This window comes from Mobula birostris, chromosome 11, assembly GCF_030028105.1.
Source record: "Mobula birostris isolate sMobBir1 chromosome 11, sMobBir1.hap1, whole genome shotgun sequence".
Lineage (NCBI taxonomy): Eukaryota > Metazoa > Chordata > Chondrichthyes > Myliobatiformes > Myliobatidae > Mobula > Mobula birostris.
The window spans coordinates 103,087,634-103,112,866 of NC_092380.1; the positions used below are offsets into that span (position 1 = coordinate 103,087,634).

The 25,233-nt window shown below is 37.7% G+C and overlaps 1 protein-coding gene across 3 annotated transcripts in view; it reads left to right on the top strand.

Annotated features, from left to right (window-relative positions):
- Positions 1–25,233, top strand: part of LOC140205281 (liprin-alpha-1-like) — a 161,388-nt gene that overhangs the window by 91,422 nt on the left and 44,733 nt on the right. For 2 of the 3 annotated variants that reach the window (XM_072272774.1, XM_072272776.1), the window contains exons 4-15: positions 730–804; positions 990–1,094; positions 2,036–2,257; positions 2,682–2,828; positions 4,520–4,654; positions 7,220–7,303; positions 8,588–8,719; positions 13,474–13,536; positions 15,145–15,236; positions 19,772–19,919; positions 23,492–23,715; positions 24,569–24,806. In XM_072272774.1, the coding sequence (XP_072128875.1) occupies positions 730–804; positions 990–1,094; positions 2,036–2,257; positions 2,682–2,828; positions 4,520–4,654; positions 7,220–7,303; positions 8,588–8,719; positions 13,474–13,536; positions 15,145–15,236; positions 19,772–19,919; positions 23,492–23,715; positions 24,569–24,806 (1,665 nt within the window). The remainder of the gene's footprint in view (positions 1–729; positions 805–989; positions 1,095–2,035; positions 2,258–2,681; positions 2,829–4,519; positions 4,655–7,219; positions 7,304–8,587; positions 8,720–13,473; positions 13,537–15,144; positions 15,237–19,771; positions 19,920–23,491; positions 23,716–24,568; positions 24,807–25,233) is intronic. The other variant, XM_072272775.1, reaches the window with a different exon arrangement.

The following is a 25,233-nucleotide window of genomic DNA, read 5'->3' on the forward strand; positions in this document are numbered from 1 at the left end:
TTGCACGTCAACAAGAGTTCTTTATAAATCAACTCTAAATGTTTATTTTTCAATATGTTTATAAGGACTGAAGTGAGAGAATTAAAATTCTGAATTTGAGAACAATGAAAGTGAATGTTGAAGCACTTTTGGGGCAAGGTGGGGTAGCAAGATGAAATTTTAGAAGTAGATTACATTTGCAGTATATTCCAAAATTAAAGCAAAGCATGATGAAATAAGTTTAAGAAATTGCTGCACTGTTTTTGTGTTTGATTTTTATGAAAGCAGCAAAGTGCGGTAAATTGACTGTGCTGTTGGTGCAGAGGTTTCTTTTGCTAATTGTAAGGTGAATAAATCTTGTGAGTAAGCCCAGAATTGAAGAATAAACATTCAGAAGGAAAGATTAGATGCAGTAGAAATTAACAGATGAATATTTGATTTTTTTTTTTGCTTGGGGATGAAGTTCCCTTGGGACAATTGAAACTGTAAGCTGAACATGCTGTCAGATAGTACTGATGCAAGAGTTTTTGGGCTTCCATTCAGCCATTACTACCTAAAAGAAACAGATGCAGTTGTCTGCCATGCAGTACTGATTTGATCTCTACTATAGAGATTAGTAAAAATGTACTGTAGCAGTTTAACTCCATACAAAGGGCTAGAAACCAACCTTAGTGACATGTTTATTCAAATAGGATTGCAAACTTAAATTGTGTGGAATGAATTTTAACATACGTTTTTGCTCTTTTCCAGGTACGGGAACGGTTAAGAGTAGCACTTGAAAGAGTCAGTGCTTTAGAAGAAGAAATTGTAATTAGAGAGAAAGAGGTGTGTTGAGTGTTTGTGGAATTTATTGGCACCCAAATCCTCTTAGGAAGTATATTCTTTTGGATGAAATGCATAATTGGCAGCATTTCCATCACCTTGCTTGACAACTGAAGTATTCATTACAAGACACTTAAGAATTTTAAATACGTCAATTTAATTATGCAACTCATTGTATTTTCTTTCAGCTGTCCTTAATTAAAGAGCAAAACTCCCATCCTCCGAAGAAAAGTGTAACAGATACATCTGATGAAAATCATAGTGGCGATAATTTACCTAGCACAAATGGCGTGGTATGATGTACTGGATGTTTTTTAGATTTCATTTTTGTTTGCTTCCTATAATTAGCCATGTTGTACGCTAATAGTAATTGCGAGTGTTTTAATTGGTAGGGAGGAATTATCTGTTCTGTGGAAGAAATGCAGATTTCAGGCCTGAGATTTCATAGAAAGTTTTATCCAAAAGTAAAACATAACAGCAGTGGCGGCCATTAAGACCATTATGAAATAGAGCAGATATAGATAATGCTTCAAAGCTATATTAAAATCCTTAATTCTTGTGTTCTTATACAAATATTTATTTCATAAACATTTCATATTGAATTGAATCTATTTAAATCTTGCATCCACCCCAGCAATGTGATGGAGCAAAAATCTTTGCATTATGACTCCGTTGTAATGTACAGACATTGTGAATTTGTAACTTTAATAGCTGTAGAAAGAAACTGTCAGTAGCCCATTGGTCCTGGTTTTAATGCTGCAGTACTGTTTGCCAGACAGAAGCAGCTGAAATAGTTTGATTGGGGTGACTGGTGTCCCTGATGATCTTTCAGGCCTTCTTTATGCACCTGCTAATATGAGCACATTGTTAGAAAGCAAGGCAACTGTATTAAGAATACTACTGAAACTGTTCCAGACAAGACATTATATAACCTGATTGCCACTAAGATCGCTTCAGGACCATGGGGCCTCATGAGCTTGCCTCTAGACATGCATTGGAAGCCAGCTTTTCCATGTGGGGCTTGAAATTCACACAGCACCCATATTCATATCATTATATGTAAACACTGGCTTAAATCTAATTAAGAGTGATGTTCAGCAAATAATCTAAAACTTTCTGCATATATTCTTTGAATGATACATTTTCATGGAGAGTTCTACAGCAATCTTTTTTGGCAAAAGACTGTGTGTGATTAAAACAACTAAAGTAAGATTTTTGCTGCTTTTTATTTTAGAGATTTTCTAATAGTTCTATAAGTCACGATGAAGATTTGATTAAAGTAATAGAGCTTCAGGAAACAATAGATAAACAAAGCAAGGAGAACGGGCAGATGAAGGATCGACTGGCTGCTCTCTCTAGTAGGATATCAGAACTTGAAGAAGATCTGGATACAGCCCGTAAAGACTTAATTAAGTCTGAGGAAATGAACACTAAACTTCAGAGGGATTTGCGTGAGGTAAGAATTGTAGGGTAAAACTACCAAAATGGAAGTGTGAATTGCATGCCTAATAGTGATGAATAAACAGATTTTTGAGGTTTAGTTATTATGAACATTTATCGTTCACAACTCGTGGGAGATTCAGTACTTTGTAGTAAGTAGCTAATTTACCCAAAACGTAGATATGGATTGTAGCAAAGGCTGCAGGTAAATTCCCCATGCTGGCATAAAGGCATTTCCATACACATTAAGGTAATTTGAATTTTATCAAGATTCTTAAATGCACTTGTAATTTATATACATAGAAATACCATCTTTTAGAGGAAATACTTAAAGAACAATAAATGGATTCATTAGTTTGAGATAGAATATTGAAAGAAGTGGATAAGTTGAGTGAAGAAGGAACAGTGACTGATTCTCATATATCTTCTGATTATAATAGGCCATGGCTCAGAAAGAAGACATGGAGGAAAGGATAACAACACTTGAAAAACGCTACCTCAATGCACAACGAGAATCTACATCTGTACATGATCTTAATGATAAACTTGAAAATGAACTTGCCAATAAAGATGCCATGTACTTACAGGTACTTGCATTAATTGACAGAAGTGTTCTGATTATTCTGTTTTGCATGTTTTCATCACTTAGTAATGAAGCACTCAGTTGAAAGCAAAATCTTACCAAATAGAGAGGAACAGAGATTATGCTTGTTAAGGCAGCAGAATGACTTCTGTAGCTGTGAAGTTGAAAGTGATTAACAGTGAAAATATGCAAATACAACTGTTTCTATGTTAGTATTCTCCTGCTGCTGTCTCTATTGAAGTACTGGGATGTAGAGAACTATTCAGTTTTCATTTCTAGCAGGAAGTGTTCGACTTTATAGCTTGATATTTAAGATAAACTGTATAAATAGGTATTTGACAAACCTCAAATTATTTCTATGTTTTGTCATTGAAGGGAGTGCACTCAAAGTTTCTCTGGGCAAATATGTATTTGGGGTACTTAATATTTTTGTCTAAGTACTGCTGTTCTACAATTTCACTGAATATTTCCATTTAAACTTTTTGTCCACACTTGTAATTTTGTAGTTTCTATGTATGCGTTTCATATTTTGTAATGGATTAGTTGAATGAACACATTTGATAATAGCTGCCTCAACAAATTTTTTAGTCAGCCTTGATATTTTCATGCTAAAGGTGGCAGTTGACATAATGTTGAATTTCTTAGCTGTGAAGAAGAAAAACAAAATCAAATGAATTAAAATCCTTTGTCCAATCTGCATCAGTAAAGGTGGTTAATGGTTTGAATGGGTTCTGATCAAAGGATGCACAGCTTTGCTGAACTTTACAAAATATTGTAACACAAGATGGAATCTTTAGTTGCCAAGACATATTTAAATGTTTAATCTCCATTAAGTTTACAGTTCCACTCCAAAGCAAGGTGAGCTAACTAAAATTAACTACCGTGTAATAATAATAACAGGTAGTAAACATTGGAAGAACACTGAATATTTCTGAAAATTAAGTTCCTTTTATATAGTGATGCTACATATTTAAATATAAGATAATTCACCTTCTCCGATAAGATAAAGATCAGATATAGAATAAAGATGCATATTCTTTATTATTCATTTTCAGATCTGAAATAGATTCTGTTACGCAGCAACAGTTAACCAAATTCACCCAATATTTGATAGAACAAGTATATTGGTCGTCTTTAGTTTTCTGTGTTTTCTTTGTTGTTGCAGATTGGCGAGTTGGGGGGGTTTGGGTTTGTGAGTGTTTGTTTCTTCTTTGTGCGGGGGTGGGGTGGTGGTTGATCTCTTTTTTTCCAATGTTTTTTCTGTATTTCATGGCTCACTGGCAGAATACAACTCTGAGATTTGTCTTCTCATACATATTTTGATAATAAAATGAACCTTTTGAAGCCAGAAGTTCTCATAGGGTGATGGGAAATCGTCTAGTGTAGAAAGTTGAAGAGAATATACCAGGACATTGAAATAATTCCTATGTTATGATTCAGTCCTAAAAACTGACAAGATGTGGGCTGTCAGGGTCTTGATTTAATTCCCTGGTTAAAAATAATGTAACTAGCAAACTTCCAGTAAGTTTGCTGGATCTTCAAACCACAGTTGTCTGGGTTCCACACCATCTCCTTCTCTATCCACTTGTGTTTTACCTGACTTGAACAAATATTAGGAATGTTCTTTAAATATTTCTACAACTGCTTCTGCATTGGGACTGACTAGATGTTAATTCGTTAAAACTGCAAATATAGAGTGAAGAGAAGAACCGTCAGTTGCAAGAGCGGCTGGAACTAGCCGAGCAAAAACTACAGCAGACTCTCAGAAAAGCAGAAACACTACCGGAAGTAGAAGCAGAGTTGGCACAAAGAGTGGCTGCACTCTCAAAGGTAGGGCATTAAATCTACAGGGAGCTTGAATGTAATAAACTGCACTAGGATCACAAGACAATGAAAGTGAATTAATTTTATAACTGACATGTTTGTTATGTTTGCTTAATGTTGAGTAACAAACAAAATTGAAAGTGAATGGATCATTTAGCGATTTTCACTTTTCAAAAGGAAATGATAATGAATGGAGAAATGATGACATTTCAGAGATTAAAACCTTTGTCACCTCTTGAGTTGTAATTGATAACTAATAACAAAGGATGTTCCCAAGAATGTGGGGTGTTCTACAGGGCAGCTTGAGCTTGAGTATTGGTTTTTGCCATGTCTATCAACTGAAATTCAACTGAACATAATCCAAAATTCAAGTGAGCATAATCCAGGAGTACAGCAGCATTTTGTTTCTGAGAGAAGGCCTCTTCAAAAATCTGTTTTTTTTTGTGTGTAAAATGTCAGGAGGAAAATGGTCTATGCATCAAACACATACATAATACCTCAAGCAAATAAAAACAAGGTGCTTCATAGCTTGTTGTTCTGAGCCTACAGAGTAAACCTGGCACAAGATGAAAACCAATATAGTAGGACAATTGGAACTGGGGTTGGCTGTGATTGAAAGCTATTGTCTGTTTTTCTTTTTGCACCATCTATTTCATAGCTTTAGGGGGTCCTTCCTGAACTTGCTGACCCAGATCTGATTGTATTTGCCTCTACAGTTCTGTATCATGAGCCATGTAATGATGTCTTAGTTATACATGATTTGGATATTGCAGAATTGTCATGGGAAATCTTAATTTCATAATGCATATCTGCTAGCAATATTGTTGAAATAAAGATGACAATGAATTGGCCATTTTGCATTTCTCACAAGAAAGGATTTTTTTATTTGAAAAAATATTGTACTGCCATGGAATGAGATAATTCATCTCACTGTGTTCATTCAGGTTCTATACAAGGAAATCCAGCTAACCCTACTTCCTTGCCCTGTTCTTTAGCCCTGCAAATTCTTTCCTTTCAGATTCAGATGTTACTGCATGTAGACAAGCTTAAAACTTTGGCCATGGCAGATAGTATAGAAAACAGACCAAGTAAAACAAAGATCTACAACTCATAACACATTATAAAATATATTGTAAATTAAACTTCAAGAATTTTGTTGTCCTTCATATATTATTATAGACATTAATTTGAATTTATGTGCGTTTATGAGAAATGTAGATGAGAATCAATTAGTTGTATCTCAAGAAAACATGTTTCTTAAATTTAATTTAAAGGCAGGGTGAGTTGTTTTACTGTTCATCTTAAACTGAACACTCGTGTTAGTGGTGCCTCATTAATCCAGGAAAAATGAAGACTGTTGCATGAGGATGAGTAACTACTTTAGTTGCTAATTTGAGCAGACGTAGGACACAAAGCTGGAGGATGGACAGAATGTCCTCCTTCTGTAGACAGAATACAGAAGATAAGGTAGAAACTGATCCCAGTTGTACCTTTTTATGAAATTTCAAATGATGACTGCCCTAAATTGAAGTGCCCCATTTCCAGGGATTAGAGATAGTTGCCCAAAATAAGCAGGAACCTTCTCAGTGGTTACTAGCAGCCAAGGAGTCAGAAGACCAATATTGCCAATTCCTAGGGTTAAATATTCCAGGCAGTGTGTGATAGCTTGAAGACACATTTGCTGCTTGAAGACACAGACGAGTGAGTGTCAAACATCTGATAAGCATGATGGACAAAATGAGTAAGATTGACTTCTACATTGAAATCCAATTATTTTGTGTACTTTATTAAATTAAAGATTTGTCTGCTTTAAGTATAGCAGTTAATTGAACTTTGGTTCTGAATTGATTCTGAATATAATTGATGTGATTGTTATTTTGCTAAATTGAACAATATTTTTTATGGTAATTATAATGTATTAAGTCTTTAGTAAAGATAATTATTCCATTCCATAATATAAGCCAGTCAGTTATGCAGTGTTTAGTCTATGTACGTAACCGTTGGTCCATATATACATGTCCTCTTTTATGAGCTTGTATCTGATATCCTATTTCGTACATTTCTGGATAAACTAATCAGTATTCATCTTCGTCTGTTTCCCTTTTTAGTATGGTAGTCCTAACAACAGTAACCTTTCTTTCTACTGTTTCCTGTACCTGTCTGCCTTTCTTAGTCTGATCCTTCCTTTTCTTCTGAAGAGTCTACCCTCATGGAAGCTAAACTGACGGAACTGAGCTCCATGCTTAGGAAGGTAGATGATACAATGTTCCAGTCACTGTCTTGTGCTTGCTGCTTGTTGCCTTCTGCAAACGTGGCAGTTGAAGCTTAGACCTTGTAATAAGCTTGCTGAACATTAAAGCTTCAAAACTATGCACAGCAGTTCAAAAAAAAATCATCTATGTGCTTCTGTCATCTTTTCGTAAAATGCCATGGGCTTTTGGGAGACCACTGGCTGAAGCTTACTCTAAACTCGACCTATGCTTCTTGGAAAACTTTAAAAATTTCATAGAGGTTTATTATTTCAAAGTACAAACCTGAGATATTTGACAATGGTATTTATTTATTTGTCAGGCGGAAGAAAGGCATGGAAACATTGAAGAAAGGTTACGGCAGTTGGAGGCACAGCTCGAAGAAAAGAATCAAGAATTGCAGCGAGTATGTTGGTTGGGAGTTTCCATGTTCCCATTTATTGAATCTAAAATGATAAATCTGAAACTAAAAATAGAATCTTATGCAACTTGTAATATTAGTGCATGGATTCTTTTGTAACTTTATAGACTTGCTCACAGTATAAACTGTAAACTACTTTAATAAGGAAAAAAAATCCTAAATTTCCTTTTCAGTGTAGGATTAGTGTAAATGGGTGAGTGGTTGCTGTTTGGTATGCTGGCCATCAATCACCGTGCTAGATGTCTTTTTGCTGTATGCAAAAATGGCAAATTCGTCTTAATCCATAACAGAAACATTGTCAGATGGGAGTTTGTTGTAATGGTTGTCCATGTCATTTTGAAGTGCTTATAATTCTGCTCCAAAAAAATTCTCCAGTTTTGATATGAGTTGCATGCTTTATTTCTGATCTATATTGCAAGATGGGGATTAAAATTCCTAAATTTATTCCTTATCCCAGTGTTGTCCCTGGTTGCCACTGCCACCCCTTAAGCCTCAGATGCCTGTCACTAGAACAGATAGCAGGTCTCTTGTTTGTGGTAGAGTGCCTTTGTTTGGATTCAACTTGGAGGCTGCAGGTTACCACAAAAACCTTGTTATCTGCTCAGTCTCAGAGTACTCGCATTACTCTGCTGTTCAATTTAAAAAAAGGTGATTTCTTTTAAGCTGTTTGGATAACTAAGGAAAAATGTAATGCATTTTTATTAGAATGCTGGGATCATCCCTTCTCACATCCTACATTTACTCAGCAAGCATAATTGTCAGGGTAGAATTTCTCACCATATCTCCCCATACATTTATACTTCTAAGCTTTAATATGATTTCATAATCAAGTTCTAATCAAATTTAACAAGTTTCATCTTAAAAGTAACCAGTAAACTTTTGCATTGGATTGTAAACATTTTAGAAATAGAAAAATATTTGAAAATTAAAAGAAAAATACAAATGCTGAAAACCAGAAATAAAAGCAGAAAGTGTTGTAAATACTCAGCAGGTCAGACAGCATAGCCAAAAATTCACTAGCTTTACACTATACTTGATTCTTTTCTGTGTGCCAGATATCTATCTTGTGTTATGAAACTTCTGGTATGAGGTAAATATGAATGTGTTTATTGTAAGTGTAAAGTTCTTATTCATATTGACAAGTGCATGCTTTTGAAATTAACCATGCTTTTTTATTTAAAATTATCTTTTGTTTAGTGTATATTGACCAACTGGTGGTGATGAGTTTTCTCAGTATAGTTTTTAATCTACCCATTATTTATCTGTAAGGCTCGTCAGAGAGAAAAGATGAACGAAGAACACAATAAGCGCTTATCAGACACTGTAGATAAACTACTGTCAGAGTCCAATGAAAGACTTCAGCTGCATCTAAAGGAAAGGATGGCTGCATTAGAGGAAAAGGTAGTCCTTTTAAAAACAAAATATTAAATTATTAGATCCTCGCAGATGGTATTTACCTCAAACCTGGTTTATTTAGTAAGGTTTGGTGGGTTTTGTTTTATATACTATGTAACAGCATAAGAAAAGGAATAGGACGTTTAACTCAAAACTTTTTCTTTCAATAACAATAATTTGTATCCTAACCCCATGCACATGCAATTTCCTCATATCCTTTGACAGAAATATGTTGACCAAAATTTGTTCTCAGATTTAAAATTAATGATTAGCCTAGCATCAATTGTCACTGGCAAAAACCTCAAACTAGAAACTGCTTATTTTCACTCCAGAGAAGCCAATTAATAATTGTCAGATAATGCTCCATAGCCATAGACACCCCAGCTCAGTGGGAGGAATTTCTTCTCAATAAGTTCCCTTTAATTTCTTAAACTTCAATCTTGTCTATTTTAACTGTGAGGAAATACAGCTGTTTATCTAGTTGCTTTACAGTTTATCATTTGGAATCTTGATATCATTCTGATAACTGTACATTTCACTGTCTCAAAGGCCAGTTTAGCTTTCCTATTATTTGGCAGGGCTGCATCTCACCAGCGAAGATGCATACATCATGATGCTTTGCATTGACTACAATTCAGCATTCAATACTATCACCCCCTCAAAGCTAATCAATAAGCTTCAAGACCATGGCCTCAATACAGTGGTGCTAGAAAGTTTGTGAACCCTTTTAAAATTTTCATTCTAAATGTGATCAGATCTTCATGCAAGTCCTAACGCTAGATAAAAAGGACCCAATTAAATAAAAAACACAAATATACATGTCCATTTATTTATTGAGAAAAAAAATTACACGTGTTTGTCAGAAAAAGTATGTGAACCTTTGCTTTCAGTAACTGGTGTGACCCCTTTGTACAACAATAACTTTAATTGAAGTTTCTGGTAACTGTTGATTGGTCCTGCACATCGGCTTGGAGGAATTTTAGACCATTTCCTCCATAGAAAACAGTTTCAGTTCATCAATATTTCTAGGATGCCTTGCATGAACAGCCCTCTTCAGGTCATGCCACACAGCATCTCAATTGGGTTAAGATCTGGACTCTGACTTGGCGATTTCAAAACATGAATTTTATTATTTCTAAACCATTCTGTTATTGATTTAGTCTTGTGTTATGGATCATTGTCTTGTTGCATCATTCAACTTCTATTAAGCTTCAGGTGATGGACCACTAGCCTGACATTCTCCTGCAAAATGCTTTGATACAATTTTAAATTAATTGTTCCGTCAATGATTGCATGCTGTCCAGGCCCTGATGCAGCAAAGCAGCCCCGAACCATAATGCTCCTTCCACCATGCTTCACAGCTGGGATGAAGTTTTCATGTTGGTGTTCAGTGCCCTTTTGCCTCCAAACATAGCAATTTGCATTTCTGCCAAAAAGTTCAATTTTTGTCTCATCTGTCCACAGAATATTGTCGAAGAAGCATTGTTAAACATCCCGGTGATACTTGCAAACTTGAGAATGTGCAGCAATTTTGTTTTTCTAGAGATCAGTGGTTTCTTCTATGGTGTCTTTCCATGCCACGAACACCATTCTTGTTCAGTGCTTTTCTCATAGTGGACACATGAACAGAGACTTTAGCAAGTTCTAGATTTCTGCAGGTCTTTTGCTGTTATCCTTGGGTTCTTTTTCACCTCTTTCAACATTGTACATTGTGCTTTTGGTGTGATTTTTGCAGGATGCCCACTCTTAGGGAAAGTAGAAACAGTACTGAATTTCCTCCATTTGGAGACAATTTCTACTGTGGACTGATGAATACTTAGGTCTTTAGAAATGCTGTTGTAGCATTTTCCAGTTTCATGCACCTCTACAATTCTTCTTCTAAGGTCCTCTGAAAGTTGTTTTGATCGAGCCATTCAGAATTTATTTAACTCTTGCATCCATCCCACAACGTGAGAAAGTAAAAATCACAGACTTACGAATTTATAAGTCCAATGGCTTGTAGAAAGAAGCTGTCCTGTAGCCTGTTGGTCCTGGATTTAATGCTGCAGTACTGTTTGCCAAACGGGAGCAGCTGAAACAGTTTATGATTGAGGTGACTGGTGTCCCCGATGATCTTCCAGGCCCTCTTTACACACCTGCTGTTGTAAATATCCTCCATGTGCTGGGCTGTCTGTACCACACTCTGAAGTACTATGATCTCAATGGTGCCCCTGTAGAAGGTCTTGAGGATCTGGGGACTCATGCTGAATTTCTTCGGTCATCTGAGGTGGAAGGGACACTGCTGTGCTTTTTTTTTGCCACACAGCCGGTGTGTACAGTCCAGGTGAGATCTTCGTTGATGTGTATACCGAGGAATTTGAAACTACTCACCACCTTAACTGCAGACCCGTTGATGTTGTCTCCACTCCTCCTGTAATCCACAATCAGCTCTTGTCTTTTGGATATTGAGGGAGAGGTTGTTATCTTGGCACAACTATGTCAGAGTGTCAACCTCTCCTCTGTAGGCTGTCTCATTACTGCTGGAAATAAGACTGTTCAAAGTAGTATCATCTGTGAATTGATCAGCAGGCTCGAGTTGTTTATGGCAGCACAGTCGTGGGGGTAAACGGAGTAGAGGAGGGGACTCAGGACACAACTGGGGGCACCTGTGTTAAGGGTCAGAGGGGCAGATAAAGAGGGGCATGGTGCACATAAAGAGATCTTTCTTGAGAAGTGCAGGCTCTGTCAGTAACCTGACTTTGTGTGTCATTTTTATGGGGCAGGGCACCTCTACAACCCACACCTCCGATCTCAATTCATGGATTGGAACACCTGACTCCAAATAGTTTTTGTAGAAGGCATTACCCCAGAGGTTCACATACTCCTTTGAACTTGGACTATTTAAATGGTGTACTCAGTAATGAGAAGTACAATTGTTTGTGTTATTAGTTTAGGCAGATTATGTTTGTCTATTATTGTGACTTAGATGAAGATCAGACTACATTTTATGAGTAACTAATGTAGGAAAACGGGTAACGCAAAGGGTTCACAAACTTTTTCTTGCAACTGTACATCCTTGTGTAATTGGATGTGCAATTTCCTCTAATTCAGACCCCAGTCTTTTGGATTGACAGAACATCTCTTCCACAATCTTCATCAAGCCAGGTGCACCACAAGGCTATGTGCTTAGCCCCCTGCTCTACTGGCTTTATACTTACGACTGTAATGCGAAGCACAGCTTCAATGCCATACTTAAGTTTACTGGCAACGCTACTGTTATTGGCTGAATCAAAGGTGTTGATGAATCAGCATATAGGAGGGAGAATAAAAATCTGGCTCAGTGGTGCCACAACAGCCTCTCAATGTCAGCAAGATCAAGGAGCTGATGATTCCCTGGAGGTCTATGAGCTAGTCTTCCTTGGATCAGAGATAGAGAGAGTCAGCAACTTTAAGTTCCTAGGTGTTATCATTTCAGAGGATTTGTGCTGTGTCCAACATGTAAATACCATCACAAAGAAAGCTCAGCAGTACCTCTATTTCCTTAGAGGTTTACATAGAGTTGTCATGACATCTAAAATAATGACAAACTTCTATAGATGTGTGGTGGAGAATGTACTGACTGGTTGCAATACGGCCTGGTATAGAAAGTTCTATAAGAAGTAGTGAATTTGGCCAAGTCCATCATAGCTAAAGCCATCCCCACTGTTGAGTACGTCTACACAGAGTGCTGTTGCAGGAAAGGGCCCCCACCTTCCAGGCCATGCCCTCTTCTCACTGCTGCAATCAGGAAGAAGGTACGGGAACTTCAGGACCCACACCACCAGGTTCATAGAACAGTTATTACCCCTCAAACTTCAAAGTAAATTTATTATCAAAGAACATGTGTTGCCATATACAACCCTGGGATTAATTTTCTTGCTTGCGTACACAACAAGTCCAAGAATCAGTGAAAGTCTGTCAGCCCTGTTGGGTGCAACAATGAAAGTGCAAAAGATGACAAACTACAAATACAAAAGAAAATAAATGAACAAGGAATATGAGATGAAGGGTCTTTGAAAATGGGTCCCTTGTGGAAATAGTTCAGTGATGAGGCGAGTGGTTCAAGAGGCTGAAGGGATAAATTCACTCAATTCACTCGCTCCATCACTAAACATTCCCAGAACCCTATGGAATCACTTTCAAGGAGTTTTCATCTCGTATTCCTTGCTTATTCATTTTTTATTATTTGTTGTTTGGTTGTTTCTCCATCGTATTGGGTGCAGACTTTTATCGATTCTATCGTGTTTCTTGGATTTGCTGCGTATGCCCACAGCAAGATGAATCTGAGGGTTGTATATGGTGTCAGATACGTACTTGATAATTTACTTTGAAAACTCCCAAGTGGATTTGAGCAAAGGCTTTGCATTGTACTTTAACTCTTTGCATTCGATACATGCTTTTTTTTGCATTCCATGCTTTTGCCATATAATTTAGATATTCATTGGACAATAAAAGTAAATATGAAAGTCCATCTTACTGTATTCAACAGCAATGCAATAAAGTCTGTTGCTGGATCATGTTCCACTCTGGAATGCTTTTGATGTATAAAGACACAAGCAATTTAGGGAATTAAATGCTTTACTTAAATCAATGTAGAGAACTGAAAAATATCCCTGTTCTTCTCTTCACCCACTCCCGGGTGATATAATCTATTCTTCAGTGAGAAATGTTAGAACTTCAATTCAAACTAATTAATGCTAAGTATGTGGTGTAAATTATTATTCTGGAAAATGCTATTTCAGAATTCCCTTATTCGAGAGCTTGAAAATACCAAGCAACTGATTGAAGAAACACATCAAGAGAAGGTAATCTTTGCAGCCCTGATGTTTCTCGTATATTAATTTGCATTTGATTCTATATGTTTAGAAAAGTAATTCTGCTAATTGAAGTATTTCAGTTGTCTTACTAACATTGTTCATGATTCTGTGTTACCTGAATCTTTCATCTTAAAATCTTTTCTTTATACCAGTAATTGAAAATCCAAAAACTGTAGATGCTGGAAATCTGAAGTAAAATGGAAAATGCTGAAAATACTCAGCAAGTCAGGTGCATCCATGGGATAGAGTTGTTTCTCTATCTCTGAAAGTTTTTGTTGCTATCGCTTCTGACCTTAAACTATCTGATCCTTAAACAATTAGTTCTCTGTAGCTTCATTTCAATGAATTCCAAGTTTAAGGTGACATTGAACACTTCTTCCACCTCTTTAACCACTACCCATCTCTTCCCATCCCACCCCTCTGCCCAAAACCCTGGACTCTTTCAGTTGTATACAGTGCTCTTGATTCATCTGCACCTCTCCCTTGTTCGATCTATCCATTGCTGACTGTCTTGACATTTCTATTTCCATCTCGTGCTCTAATCTACCCCATTCTGACAACGTGCTTCTGACCCCTGCTAAACATCCACAAGCTTGATTGTCCTGGCAGGCCAACTATATACTTGCCCCATTTAACTTAGTACTTTCTACTTTAATTCTATCCGTTGTCCTCTGGTGTAGTCTCTTACCACTTACAGTACATCTGTAACACCTCTGGAGCTCTCTGACCTTTCTGTCTATTTCCAGTTCACTTGTCTTATGGTCTCAACAGGCACATCTCTACCATCAACGTACAATTCCTTTACTCCTCTATCCCACATCTGAATGTCTAAAGAAAAAACAGAAGGTACTCAGACTAGAGTCCCAATTAGTTCCCCTCATTCAACGCATTCATTCATCATTCAGCTTGACATTGAACAACTTGTTCAACTCCTCACTTTCCTCGGATCAAAGGTGCCCAAGATGTGCTAGTCTTTTTCTGGGATATGTGGAACAGTATTTGCTTCAGTCCTTCCCTATCCCACTGCCTCAACACTTTTTCCCCATTGATGGAAATCTGCATTGGTACTGCTTCCTGCACTCGGGCAGATCCCAGCAGTTTTATTACCTGACTGCCAATTTGTAATCTGCTGTCACCTTCACATGGTCCATCTTTGATTCTTCCCTTCTCTCTGTCTATCTCAGGAGATAGGCTAGCTACTAACGTCCTTCATACCATTACTTTGAACATGGGTTGTAATCATTTCATGTGTGGCTAGTTTTTTAATCTGTAAAATTGCATTATAAGGTGGTTATTTCCAGAAAACTGTATTACCTGATTTCATTTGTAAAATTTCTGCAAATGAGTTGAAGTATCCTTTGCTGCTATCTATTAAACCAAGACTGTAGGATAATTTGAGAGGACCATTTAAATAATTTAATTTAATCTAAAGGTTTGTATTTGACTTTTGCCAGTCTTGTTTTAATGTGTAGTCCTCTTTTATCAAGAATGCATTATAATGTGTTCACTTTCGATATTTGCGCCATCTTATAATTTTTCATTGCAACATATTTTGAAGTTTATTATTTTCAAGCAGTTTAATATTTTGATTTGCAGAATCAATTGCTGGCTGAAATTGAAAACTCACGGGCTGAAAATGATCAATGGAGAGTAAAAGCAACTTCTTTTGCCGACCCTCGGCATCACAGGTATCAAACAAACATAACAAGATTTCTACCAATTTTGACAAAATTGTTTATTTTGTCACATATCCCGTGACGGGAATAAAGAAGCAGCAGAAATGGAAAACACTTTGGAGTCCAGTATTGCTATTACCTAATAATCTTTATTAGTAACTACACAATACAGTAATATAAATGTTGATAAATCAAACAGGTTAGCAATGATTTTTTATACGTGTGTGTGTGTGTGTGTGTGTGTGTGTGTGTGTGTGTATATATATATATATATATATATATATATATATATATATATAGATAGATAGATATCAATCAGTTACTGTGGGAATATAAGTGAAAAACCAAGCTTCAAGTCTAGGGGTAAAAAGATAGTCTTACGATGATGAGTAAAGTTCAGTTCGTGGTACTGAGTTGAGTAGTGATGGAGAGAGAAAGGGAGAGATTTGAGTCTTCAGGTGAGCTGGCGCCGTCAATCTTCTCATTGTCCTCCGAAATCCTTAAAGTCACCAACTGTGACCACAACAAATGGGACCGGTTTCCTGTGGTGGAGCTATCACCCAGGCAAGGGTGGATGCATGGACAACTCTCCACCGGTCACTGCCTTTTCTTTTCACTGAAAGAGCCACTGGTTGATCAGCCCGAGCGATCCTCCAAAAACCCACTTTTCCTGTGGGCACAGCAAAGCTCATTCAGTGTCCAAAACGTGTCTGAGGTCTATATCATCTGACCTCCTATTTAGCTTACCATACTGGGTACCAACTGTCATTCTAATAACTCCTCCTTCCTTTCTCTCTGTAAGAAATGCACAAGCAGGCGAATGTCCTTGAGAAGTATAAACACACTGCTGGAAAATCATAGCATTGATTGTCCATCAAATAACGCCGCCTTCGGTCACCATAGCAACTTACGAGCTGCTCGGTACCCTCCCCCTCCCCCTCCCCCCAGTCCATAGGGGTAATAGAGCACAGTTCATAGGGGTAATTCAGGATCCTGTCACAGTGTATTTGCCACTTCTATAATTCCTATCATAATTTTCTCAATTTTGTCTTGAACCCCATATATTAATTGAAGAATAGCAAAATGTGGTTTCTGGGTTATTTAATGACATCTAAGAATTAAAAATATGAATTACAGGTTTCCCCCACCATTCAAAGGTAGAGTGTTCCTGTGAAACGGTTCGTAAGCTGGAATGTCGTAAAGTGAAGAAGCAGTTACTATTTATTTATATGGGAAAAACTTGTGAGCGTTCGCAGACCCAAAAAATAACCTACCAAATCATGCCAAATAACACGCAAAACCTAAAATAACAGTAACATATAGTAAAAGCAGGAATGATATGATAAATACACAGCCTATATAAAGTAGAAATTCTTTTTTGCAATCACTGTCCACCATAGCGAAAATCTCACACAAGCTCTCTCTGCAGAAACACTCAGCGCAAGCGCTGTTGGCAGAAACACTCTCTCCAGTAACCTTTAAGCTATGAAGCTGCCAAATCATACCAAATAACACAAAAATACACAGCCTATATAAAGTAGAAATAATGTATATACAGTGTAGTATCACTTACTGGAATTGGGAAGACAGCGAGCACACTGCTGGTGTGTTAGGCTGAGTCGTCGGTGGGTGGGGTGGTAGGACACTGGGGTGTCATCTCATCGTCATCTGTTTCCATCAGGGCAGGCAGGTCATCTTCTTCTATGTCTGCCTGCCTCGATGTCAAAGGTCGAGGTTTGTCGTCTGCTGTGGCTGTTGTGGAAGGCTTGAAAAACGACAGTATGCTTGACTGCTTAGCCTCGCGCATTTTTCTGTCATATAGTTCTTTGTAAGCACTCAAAACATCCTGCAAATATGCCCTAAACCTACATACCCTTTCAAAATTAAAGTCGTGCTTTTCTGCAATCATTGTTGTCAATTGCAGCGAAAATCTCACGCAGTTGCTTCACGTTCAGATCCTGGACGACTTCACTTTTGGTCCGTTCGCTACTACATTGGGTTTTGATTGTTATCCTTTCCTCTTCCAATTGCATCAGCTCTTCATCTATCAGTTCTTGGTCATGGGATGCCAAAACCTCTTCAACATCATCTTTGTCAACTTCCACAAGCCAAACTCACTTTGTCCTTACTTCGTTCACCACGATCAAAACGCTTAATTATATTTAGTTTTACGCTAAGTGTAACACCCTTACGAGCTCGTTTAGGCTTTTCTGATACCTTGGAACTCATCTTGCTAACGGATGCTCAAAATAAATGGAGGTAAAGCACAGATGCTCACAGGCACGTGTTTAAGCAATGCCGGCTAGAATGCAGTTTTCAGGGGAGAAGCTTGGCTGCTTGGGGTGCTTGCTGCCTTTTTTCACACGCTGCCTTTTTTTGTAACAGTAAAAACACCTGTTAGCGAAAACATGTAGCTAATGTAGGTCTTTCGTAACAGCAAGGTGCCGTAAAGTGAACGTTTGAAAAGCGGGGGACACTTGTAATTCTAATAGGTATTCCAAGAGGTAGTATTGTAATTGATGTAGCAACACAAAATGCTAGAAGAACTCAGCAGGTCAGGCAAATCTATGGATGGAAATGGACAGTCAACAATTCCACATTTTGGATCTAAAACCCTTCATTAGGGTTGTAATGAAAGAGGAGAAATTGCCAATATAAAAAAGATAGGGGAGGGGAAAGGAATGGAGCAAGAGCTGGCAAGTGATTGGTAGGTCCAGGTGAGGGGATGGGGTGATTGGCTGGTGAGTAATTTATAGAACTGCGGTTCTGTTTGTATAATATCTCAGATATTTTGTTTGTGCCTGTCTAAATGGCTCTTCAATGTTATTATATCTGCTTCCAGCGCATTCCAAGAACCTACCCTTCTCTCTGCAAGACTCTGACTACCTACTTTATCTGTACCTCTCATATTTTTATACACTTCTGCAGCCTCTGATGCGCTGGAGAAGCCCATCCAAGTTTTACAAGCCTCTCCTTTTGGAAAATGCTATTTAATCCAGGCAACATCCTGGTTAAACTCCTTTGCACCCACTCCAAATCTTCTACATCCTTCCTCTGTCTACGAGCTGTGATGGATTCCATCAACCCTTGGGAACTTTATTGACCTTTGGTGTTCTTCAAGTGCATAAACACTCGATCTCCTTTTCATTTAGCATCAGTTGAAGCGGGTCTATTTTTTTAAAAAAAAAAAGAAAAGGAGATATTTCTAATTTGAAGAGTATCTCATGTCTTGAACCTTTGACCTTTTGAGGAAGAGCTGACAATATGTGATCTACTTTACTGATTATGCAGATATTTAATGAGTAACTTCTGTAGAAGTGTACAGTTGCACTAAACTATAGCGTTGATGTAACTGAAGGCTGAAATCCAAATCCAGTTTGTTGTGCAAGTCTAAGCCTGTCACAATACAGAGGAGAGAGCCAGGAATGAATATGGACACTAACTCTAATATGCTCCGTACAAGTTTGGCAGCAATATCAAGATGTTTTGATTTCCCACAGAAACTAAACCTGCAGCAAGCTTTGCTTCCCTCAGCAGATTTATTTCTAAGATCTATACAATATGCCAGTCTTCAAAGCTACAAATAGAGGCCTATTTGGAATGCGGCCATGTCCTAATTTCTTAATTCCTGAAACAACAATTTCTTTGCATTCCACGCACCTGATACAGGAGCTGAAGTAATTTGTTCTAAGACTGATTTCTGAAATTGCTAAAATCAGGATTTCCATATGATTATTTAGGGTGAAAGTGTGAAAACTTGTTTATTGTTATTTAAAAATACAGTGCAGAACAGGCCCTTCCGGCCCTACAAGCTGCACCACTCAGCAACCCCACCCGTTTAACCCTAGACTAATTGCAGGACAACTTACATTGACCAATTAACCTAACCACTGTTGTTAGATTGTGGGAGGAAACTGAAGTACCCAGAGGAAACCCACACAGTCTCGGAGAGAATGTGCAAACTCCATATAGACGGTACCAGAATTTAATTCAAAATGTCCTTAACAGTAATCACATCACGCTAACCACTGCGCTACTATGGTGTCTCATAATATTGGAAATAAAAGTAAGGGTAGGCCTTTGTTCCTTGGGCAGTCTTCACCATTCACTGTCATGGCCAATCTTCTACCTGGTACCATTCCTAACTTCTTTGTTCCATTTGTGTTTTTAAGAATGGAAGAAATGTCAGCTGCAATTGTTCTTGGTACACCAATTCATTTAGTTGCTATTAAGTATGCAGAGCTATGTTACAAGTTCTTTAATCGTTTCTCTGAAGTAGTGTTTTTCCATTTCAAGTGTTTAATGTTGGGAGCTGCCAATGATCTTTTGGGTATTACTGGAATCCTGTTAATGAATCGTTATCAAAGAAATCTCTGCTCTTAACCTCCAAACATGTTAGACATGTTAGTTCAATATAGGGTGCTATTCTCATTAGGAATGTAGGTTGACAGCACAACTTTGGCATTGTAGTTCTGTTTCTAATATGTGGGGCTGCATGCAGGCCACATCACTGAATTTACCCAAAATGTTGGTTGATTTTGTTCCAGCAGGCCTCATTTAAGCAGCTCGGATTATAGGTTTCCATTATCAACAGCATCAGAAGGAGACTCCCATCCAGACCCGTATAGCAGCACTTCAGTATTGCGTAGAACTCAGAAGGGTCGCTTGGCAGCTTTACGAGATGAGCCTTCAAAGGTAAAGTTTTTTTGGTAACAATCTTGTTTGGTATGTTTTTATCACAACTTTATACATAATATGATTGGAAGCAATTTCTCTGCTCTTGCATCTTTTGAGGACCTATTATTTTAATTTGTACTCCAAGAATAGGACTCCATCTTTAACACTGCCTGTCCGTCAGAAACTAGATATTTTTCTTTTTTAAAAAAAAAGTTGTTCTTTACTGCCTGAAGTTTCTTTGTAGAAGAATTTTGGATTTTTTGTATTTGGACAAAACCTGCTGCCCTGGCCAGTGGGTAGCACACTTGCTTTTGAGTTGAAACACAATTTTTTGAGTTCTTTTGCTGAGATCAAAATTCAGGCTGCATTACTGAAGTTCTATCTTGTGGATGGGATCTCCTGATGTCTGGATATAGAATATACTGCTGTTTTGAAGCGTTGACAGGTTTGGCCTGCATCTTGCCCAATATGTATCCTTCAAACAATATCATTCATTAAGACTGTTTGTTAGAAACTGATTAACTACAAGAAGTTTTGGAATATCCTATGATCACAACAGTTTGATTTGTCTCTTATTCTGAAATTATAGAAGTTACTCTCTATGCTTCAAGAAAATACTGATTTGTTGCTGTCTAAGGCTGTCAAGATACTTTTTCTATGGGAAGTCTTGTCTGGAAGGATGCCCTGGTCCTAGAACTATTTATTATATGAATTGATTTGGAGTTTCAGTTTATGTTGGAGATCAACATCAACCAAGGCGTTCTTATAAATCCCTAAAAGATCACAAGTTGTTGTGTTTTTCAGGTCATTTCAGGATAAATGGAACACAGAACATAAAGCATTACAGCACAGTACAGGCCTGTGGCCCACGATGTTGTGTTAAGCTTTTAACCTACTCTAAGCAATCTAACCTTTCGCTCTCAAATGACCTTCCTGTTTTTTTTTTTATCATCCACATGTCTATAAAGATTTTCTTAAATGCCCCTCATGCATCTGTCTTCTCCTGAAGTTAGTACTAAACACAATCTGAGGATGTATGACTGAGTCTTTCGGATAGAATAATCTGCTCTCTGGACATAACTCTGTGGAGTCTCACTCCTATCCCTACCTCTGACATCCACCTTTTCACTTCTTTCCCATCTCCCTCTTCTTCCCCATCCCTTGTTTTCTCTGGTGATAGTAGACTGCTGACTGACAAATCTTGGCCAGTGCTATTTAGTAATGTTGGATGCAGCAGCATAATTATATTTAAAATAAATTTGTTTGTATCAACTTATCACTGAGTTGAACCGTCTTTGTGGTTGCTGGATGCAGTTAGCTGTAGGGTAACTAAAACTTGGAGTAAGTATGACTCTACTGGTAGCCCCTTGGCTTTCCTGCCACCAAGACCATATGAGTCAAGTTACATCGTAGCTGTGGTATTTTTCCAGGTTCTGCATCACAGTAAGTCACACCTCCCTGATGGTCCCACATGTAACACCAGAGCCTGGTGACCAAAGCGACTAGGAACATCCTTGAGTAAAGGTGGTGTTGGCTGCACCCTTTATTAACGTGATGATAGCGTATTTATTGTGCCCTGGACAAGGATGATAATTGTAGCTTTCCACACACCAGACTGTTTATCTCTGACTCCCTGGAAGAAAGCTCCAGCTAATGAAGCTGTACTCAATCTTTCACTGTCTGCACTGTCTCTGAATGCCTTCAGTGCTTGACATCGTATGTTACAGTTATTAGAATATTAAATAGAAGCTCAATTTATTTGTGTATTCCGGAATTAGTGCATGCTCATCGGATCCCTTGTTTCCAATAAATCTTTGCTCATTATGGGTGAGTTTGTTTTCCAGCTATGGTGGCGCTGCTTGCTTGAGAACCTGTCTAATGTCATCTAATGTGAAAAGCCTAAGACTGGTGATTAATTGCTGTGCTAGCTCTTTGTTCGTGGATTGTTTCGAATGATTGGCATCAGCAAGTTATGTGCCTATGTACCTGGTGCACTGTCTTCTGCTCCTATCCTTCTGAATAGTCATTTACATATTCAATCCCTTTAATTGCTTTGTTTCTTTCATGATGTATTTTCATTAGGGAATATTCAACTCCCCTTGGAGTATAATCTCAAATGTTTCACTGAACCATAACTTTTGTGTACCATTTACTTGTGATCTATTGATGACGCATTACTATTATTTTCTTTCCCTGCTGCATTTCTGATGGATTTTTCTGCAGAATGTAAGTTTATGTCTCACATGCTGAAGCGCAGTTTACAATCCTGAATTGTATTCATTACTTAACAATTACTTGTCAAATAATAATTGAAGTATTTTTTTAATCTAAAAGAATAGCTTGCTTTGAGCATTTCCAAAGAAAGGTAATGTAACCTTTCCATAAGTGTAGCCTGCAGTGAACCACACTGGAGTCCATTGTGACTAGTGCTTCTGCAGGGAACTTTCACCCTATGACCTTCAACAACTTGTGTGCACTACAGTGTGAAAGCTGGAAACACCCATGTCCTAAAACTACAGTTCCATATCATGCTGATTGAGGGACTGGATGCACTTTGTATCTGGTCCCTTGGCTTGACGCCAACAAAAGGTAGCATTAAGCAATATCCCATTCATTTGAATGGGGTCTTTACCCTTCATTACAAAGATAAGCTCAAGTTATTTATTTATTTTTCTTTATTTTTCACTTTTTTAGATTAAAACAGATTGAATTTTGAATATTAATTTTAAGGATTTTAATTATCCCTTTAAACTATTATTAAATAGTTCTAAACAGCAGAGATCAGTGCTGGAGCCAACTGCAAGGAATAGTGTATGTTTAGCTCTATCGGACGCAAGTCACTTAAAGCAAATGGCCGATGCAATTTCCACCATTCACCAGTTAGCACCAATTTCACGCATTTAAATCTGATATAAGGTTTGTATTTTCCTTTGCATTTCCGAGTAGAACATAGAACATCAAGTTGTAGATAAATCAGGTATCACATGAGTATCGATACCAAAATAAAACTTATGAATTGATACTTCAAATAGAGGTGCAAAATTCAATAGTTTGTGAAGATTGACCAGTAGTTTGTTGGTTTACAATTGATCAAGTGGATCTTTATTGTTACCTTTTTCCCAATAACTTGATTTTTTTTTTGACAGAATGTTGTATATAATGAGTATTCTTTTTGCTAAAGTATATTGAAACATGGGTACAATTAGAAAATTACAGAACTGAGTGATTGTATTTTTTTTGTTGGGCAGGAATGTTCAAGGTTATGACACCAAGGGAAGAAGAATTGGTAATAAGTTGATAGAATTGGTAATAAGCTTGTAGAATTGGTAATAAGCTTTCTAACAAAAGGTCTTCAACTGAAAAATTATTTTCCTTCCCACGGATGTGGCCTGACATGACTACTTACACTATTTTCTGTTTATATTTCCAATTTTTAAAAAAATTTAGATGAAATTGCTGTCTAGATTGAATTTGTAGAAGGACGCTCATGGGATTGATGTCTCTTTCCTGCCACTGTTACCTTTGTTTCATGTATGATATTTTGGTATCCTTTTTTTTCTGAGCAACATGTACTGTACTTTTATGAACAGGTCCAGACCCTGAATGAACAAGAATGGGAGCGGGCACAACAAGCCAGTGTCTTGGCAAATGTGGCCCAGGCTTTTGAGAGTGATGCTGAAGTGTCAGATGCAGAAGATGATAGAGAGACAATATTCAGCTCTGTCGATTTACTCTCACCCAGTGGTCAGGCTGATGCCCAGACTTTGGCTATGATGCTTCAAGAACAGTTGGATGCTATCAATAATGAAATAAGGTTTGTCCTTTAATAAGGTACTTAACATTTCAGAATAATAGTCATAAAGAACAAAGTAAAATAACTTATCGAGGATGAAATTAGTACAGTTATAGAAATACCAATTTTTCCTATAAGGCCTGGTATAGAAACACCATGAACAGAGAAGTCTATAACAAGTAGTGGATACAGCCCTGGCTCTTCAATTAGAGGGTATAACTTTACTCAGCTTCACTCACCCTAGCACTGAACTGATTTCACAACCTGTTGGCTCACTTTTAACGACTACAAATCATGTTCTTGGTATTTATTGCATATTTATTTGTTGCACTTGCATGGCTTGTTGACTTGTGCACGTTGGTTGTCCGTCTTTGTGCTGTGCACTTTTTCATTGATTGTATTTCTATTATGTTAGTATTTACTGTGAATGCTTGCAAGAAAATGAATCTCAGGATAGTATATGGTGACATTTATATAATTAGATACTGAATTTTACTCTGAACCTTTGGACATTTGAAGTAATTTTGGCTGAAAAGAATGTGATGTAAAATCAGCAAAGGAAGGCTTATATCCCAGTCCTAACCCAGCCCCCATTCCTTCCCCAAGCTGTAGTGGCACTGTTAAACAGAAACAGTGAGAATGTATAAATGATGCAAGTAAATAGGCTGAGATGACCAGGCTGAACAAGTGACTGAATATTTGCCTAATATTCTGATTCAGATTAAAATCTCAGCGAAATCATGCACGAGAGGTTTTACTTGAAGCATCCACATGGAGCTGCACTACTTAAATTCAACTTGTTTGCATTTCTTATTTAATATTTTTTAAAAGGGGGTGAAAAAGTGATCCAGCATCCAAGTTTATTGTTTTTCAGGCTCATCCAAGAAGAAAAAGAGTCCACACAACAGAGGGCAGAAGAAATTGAGAGCCGAGTGGGTAGTGGTAGCCTTGATGGTCTGAATCTTTGCCGATACAGAGGAGGCACACTCCCTGCCTCATTCACTGGTTCATCACTTGCTAGTTCTTCACCACCCGGCAGTGGGCACTCCACACCAAGACGAACCCCTAGAAGTGCTGCTCATGACCTTGATAGGCTCGGTGTCATGACCCTGGTAAGTTTTAGTCTTAGCAATACCTTTTAGTCCTTGGTGCAACACGTAGTTATATTTGTACTTGTCATGTGCAGTTTCCTAATTTGCTGTTGGTGATTAACATTTTTCCCCATTCTTTGGGTTCTAAGCATCACTGACAAAGCCAGCACTTATTAGTTAGCCATCCTTTATTGCCTCAGAGAAGGCAGTGTGGGTCTGCAAAAAGTGATGGATACAGCTGAGTCCATCACAGACAAAGCCCTCTCCACCATTGAGCTACAAGAAAGCAGCATCCATCATCAATGAACCCCAATAACACCATCAACTGTTATTGATAACAGTTGGGAAGACCAGATGAGTAGGGATCTAGAAATATTTTTAAAGGCACATGGTGCCTAGATTATTGAATTTAAATCAGAGGGCTAGAGCATTGTTTCAGAAGCGCAGG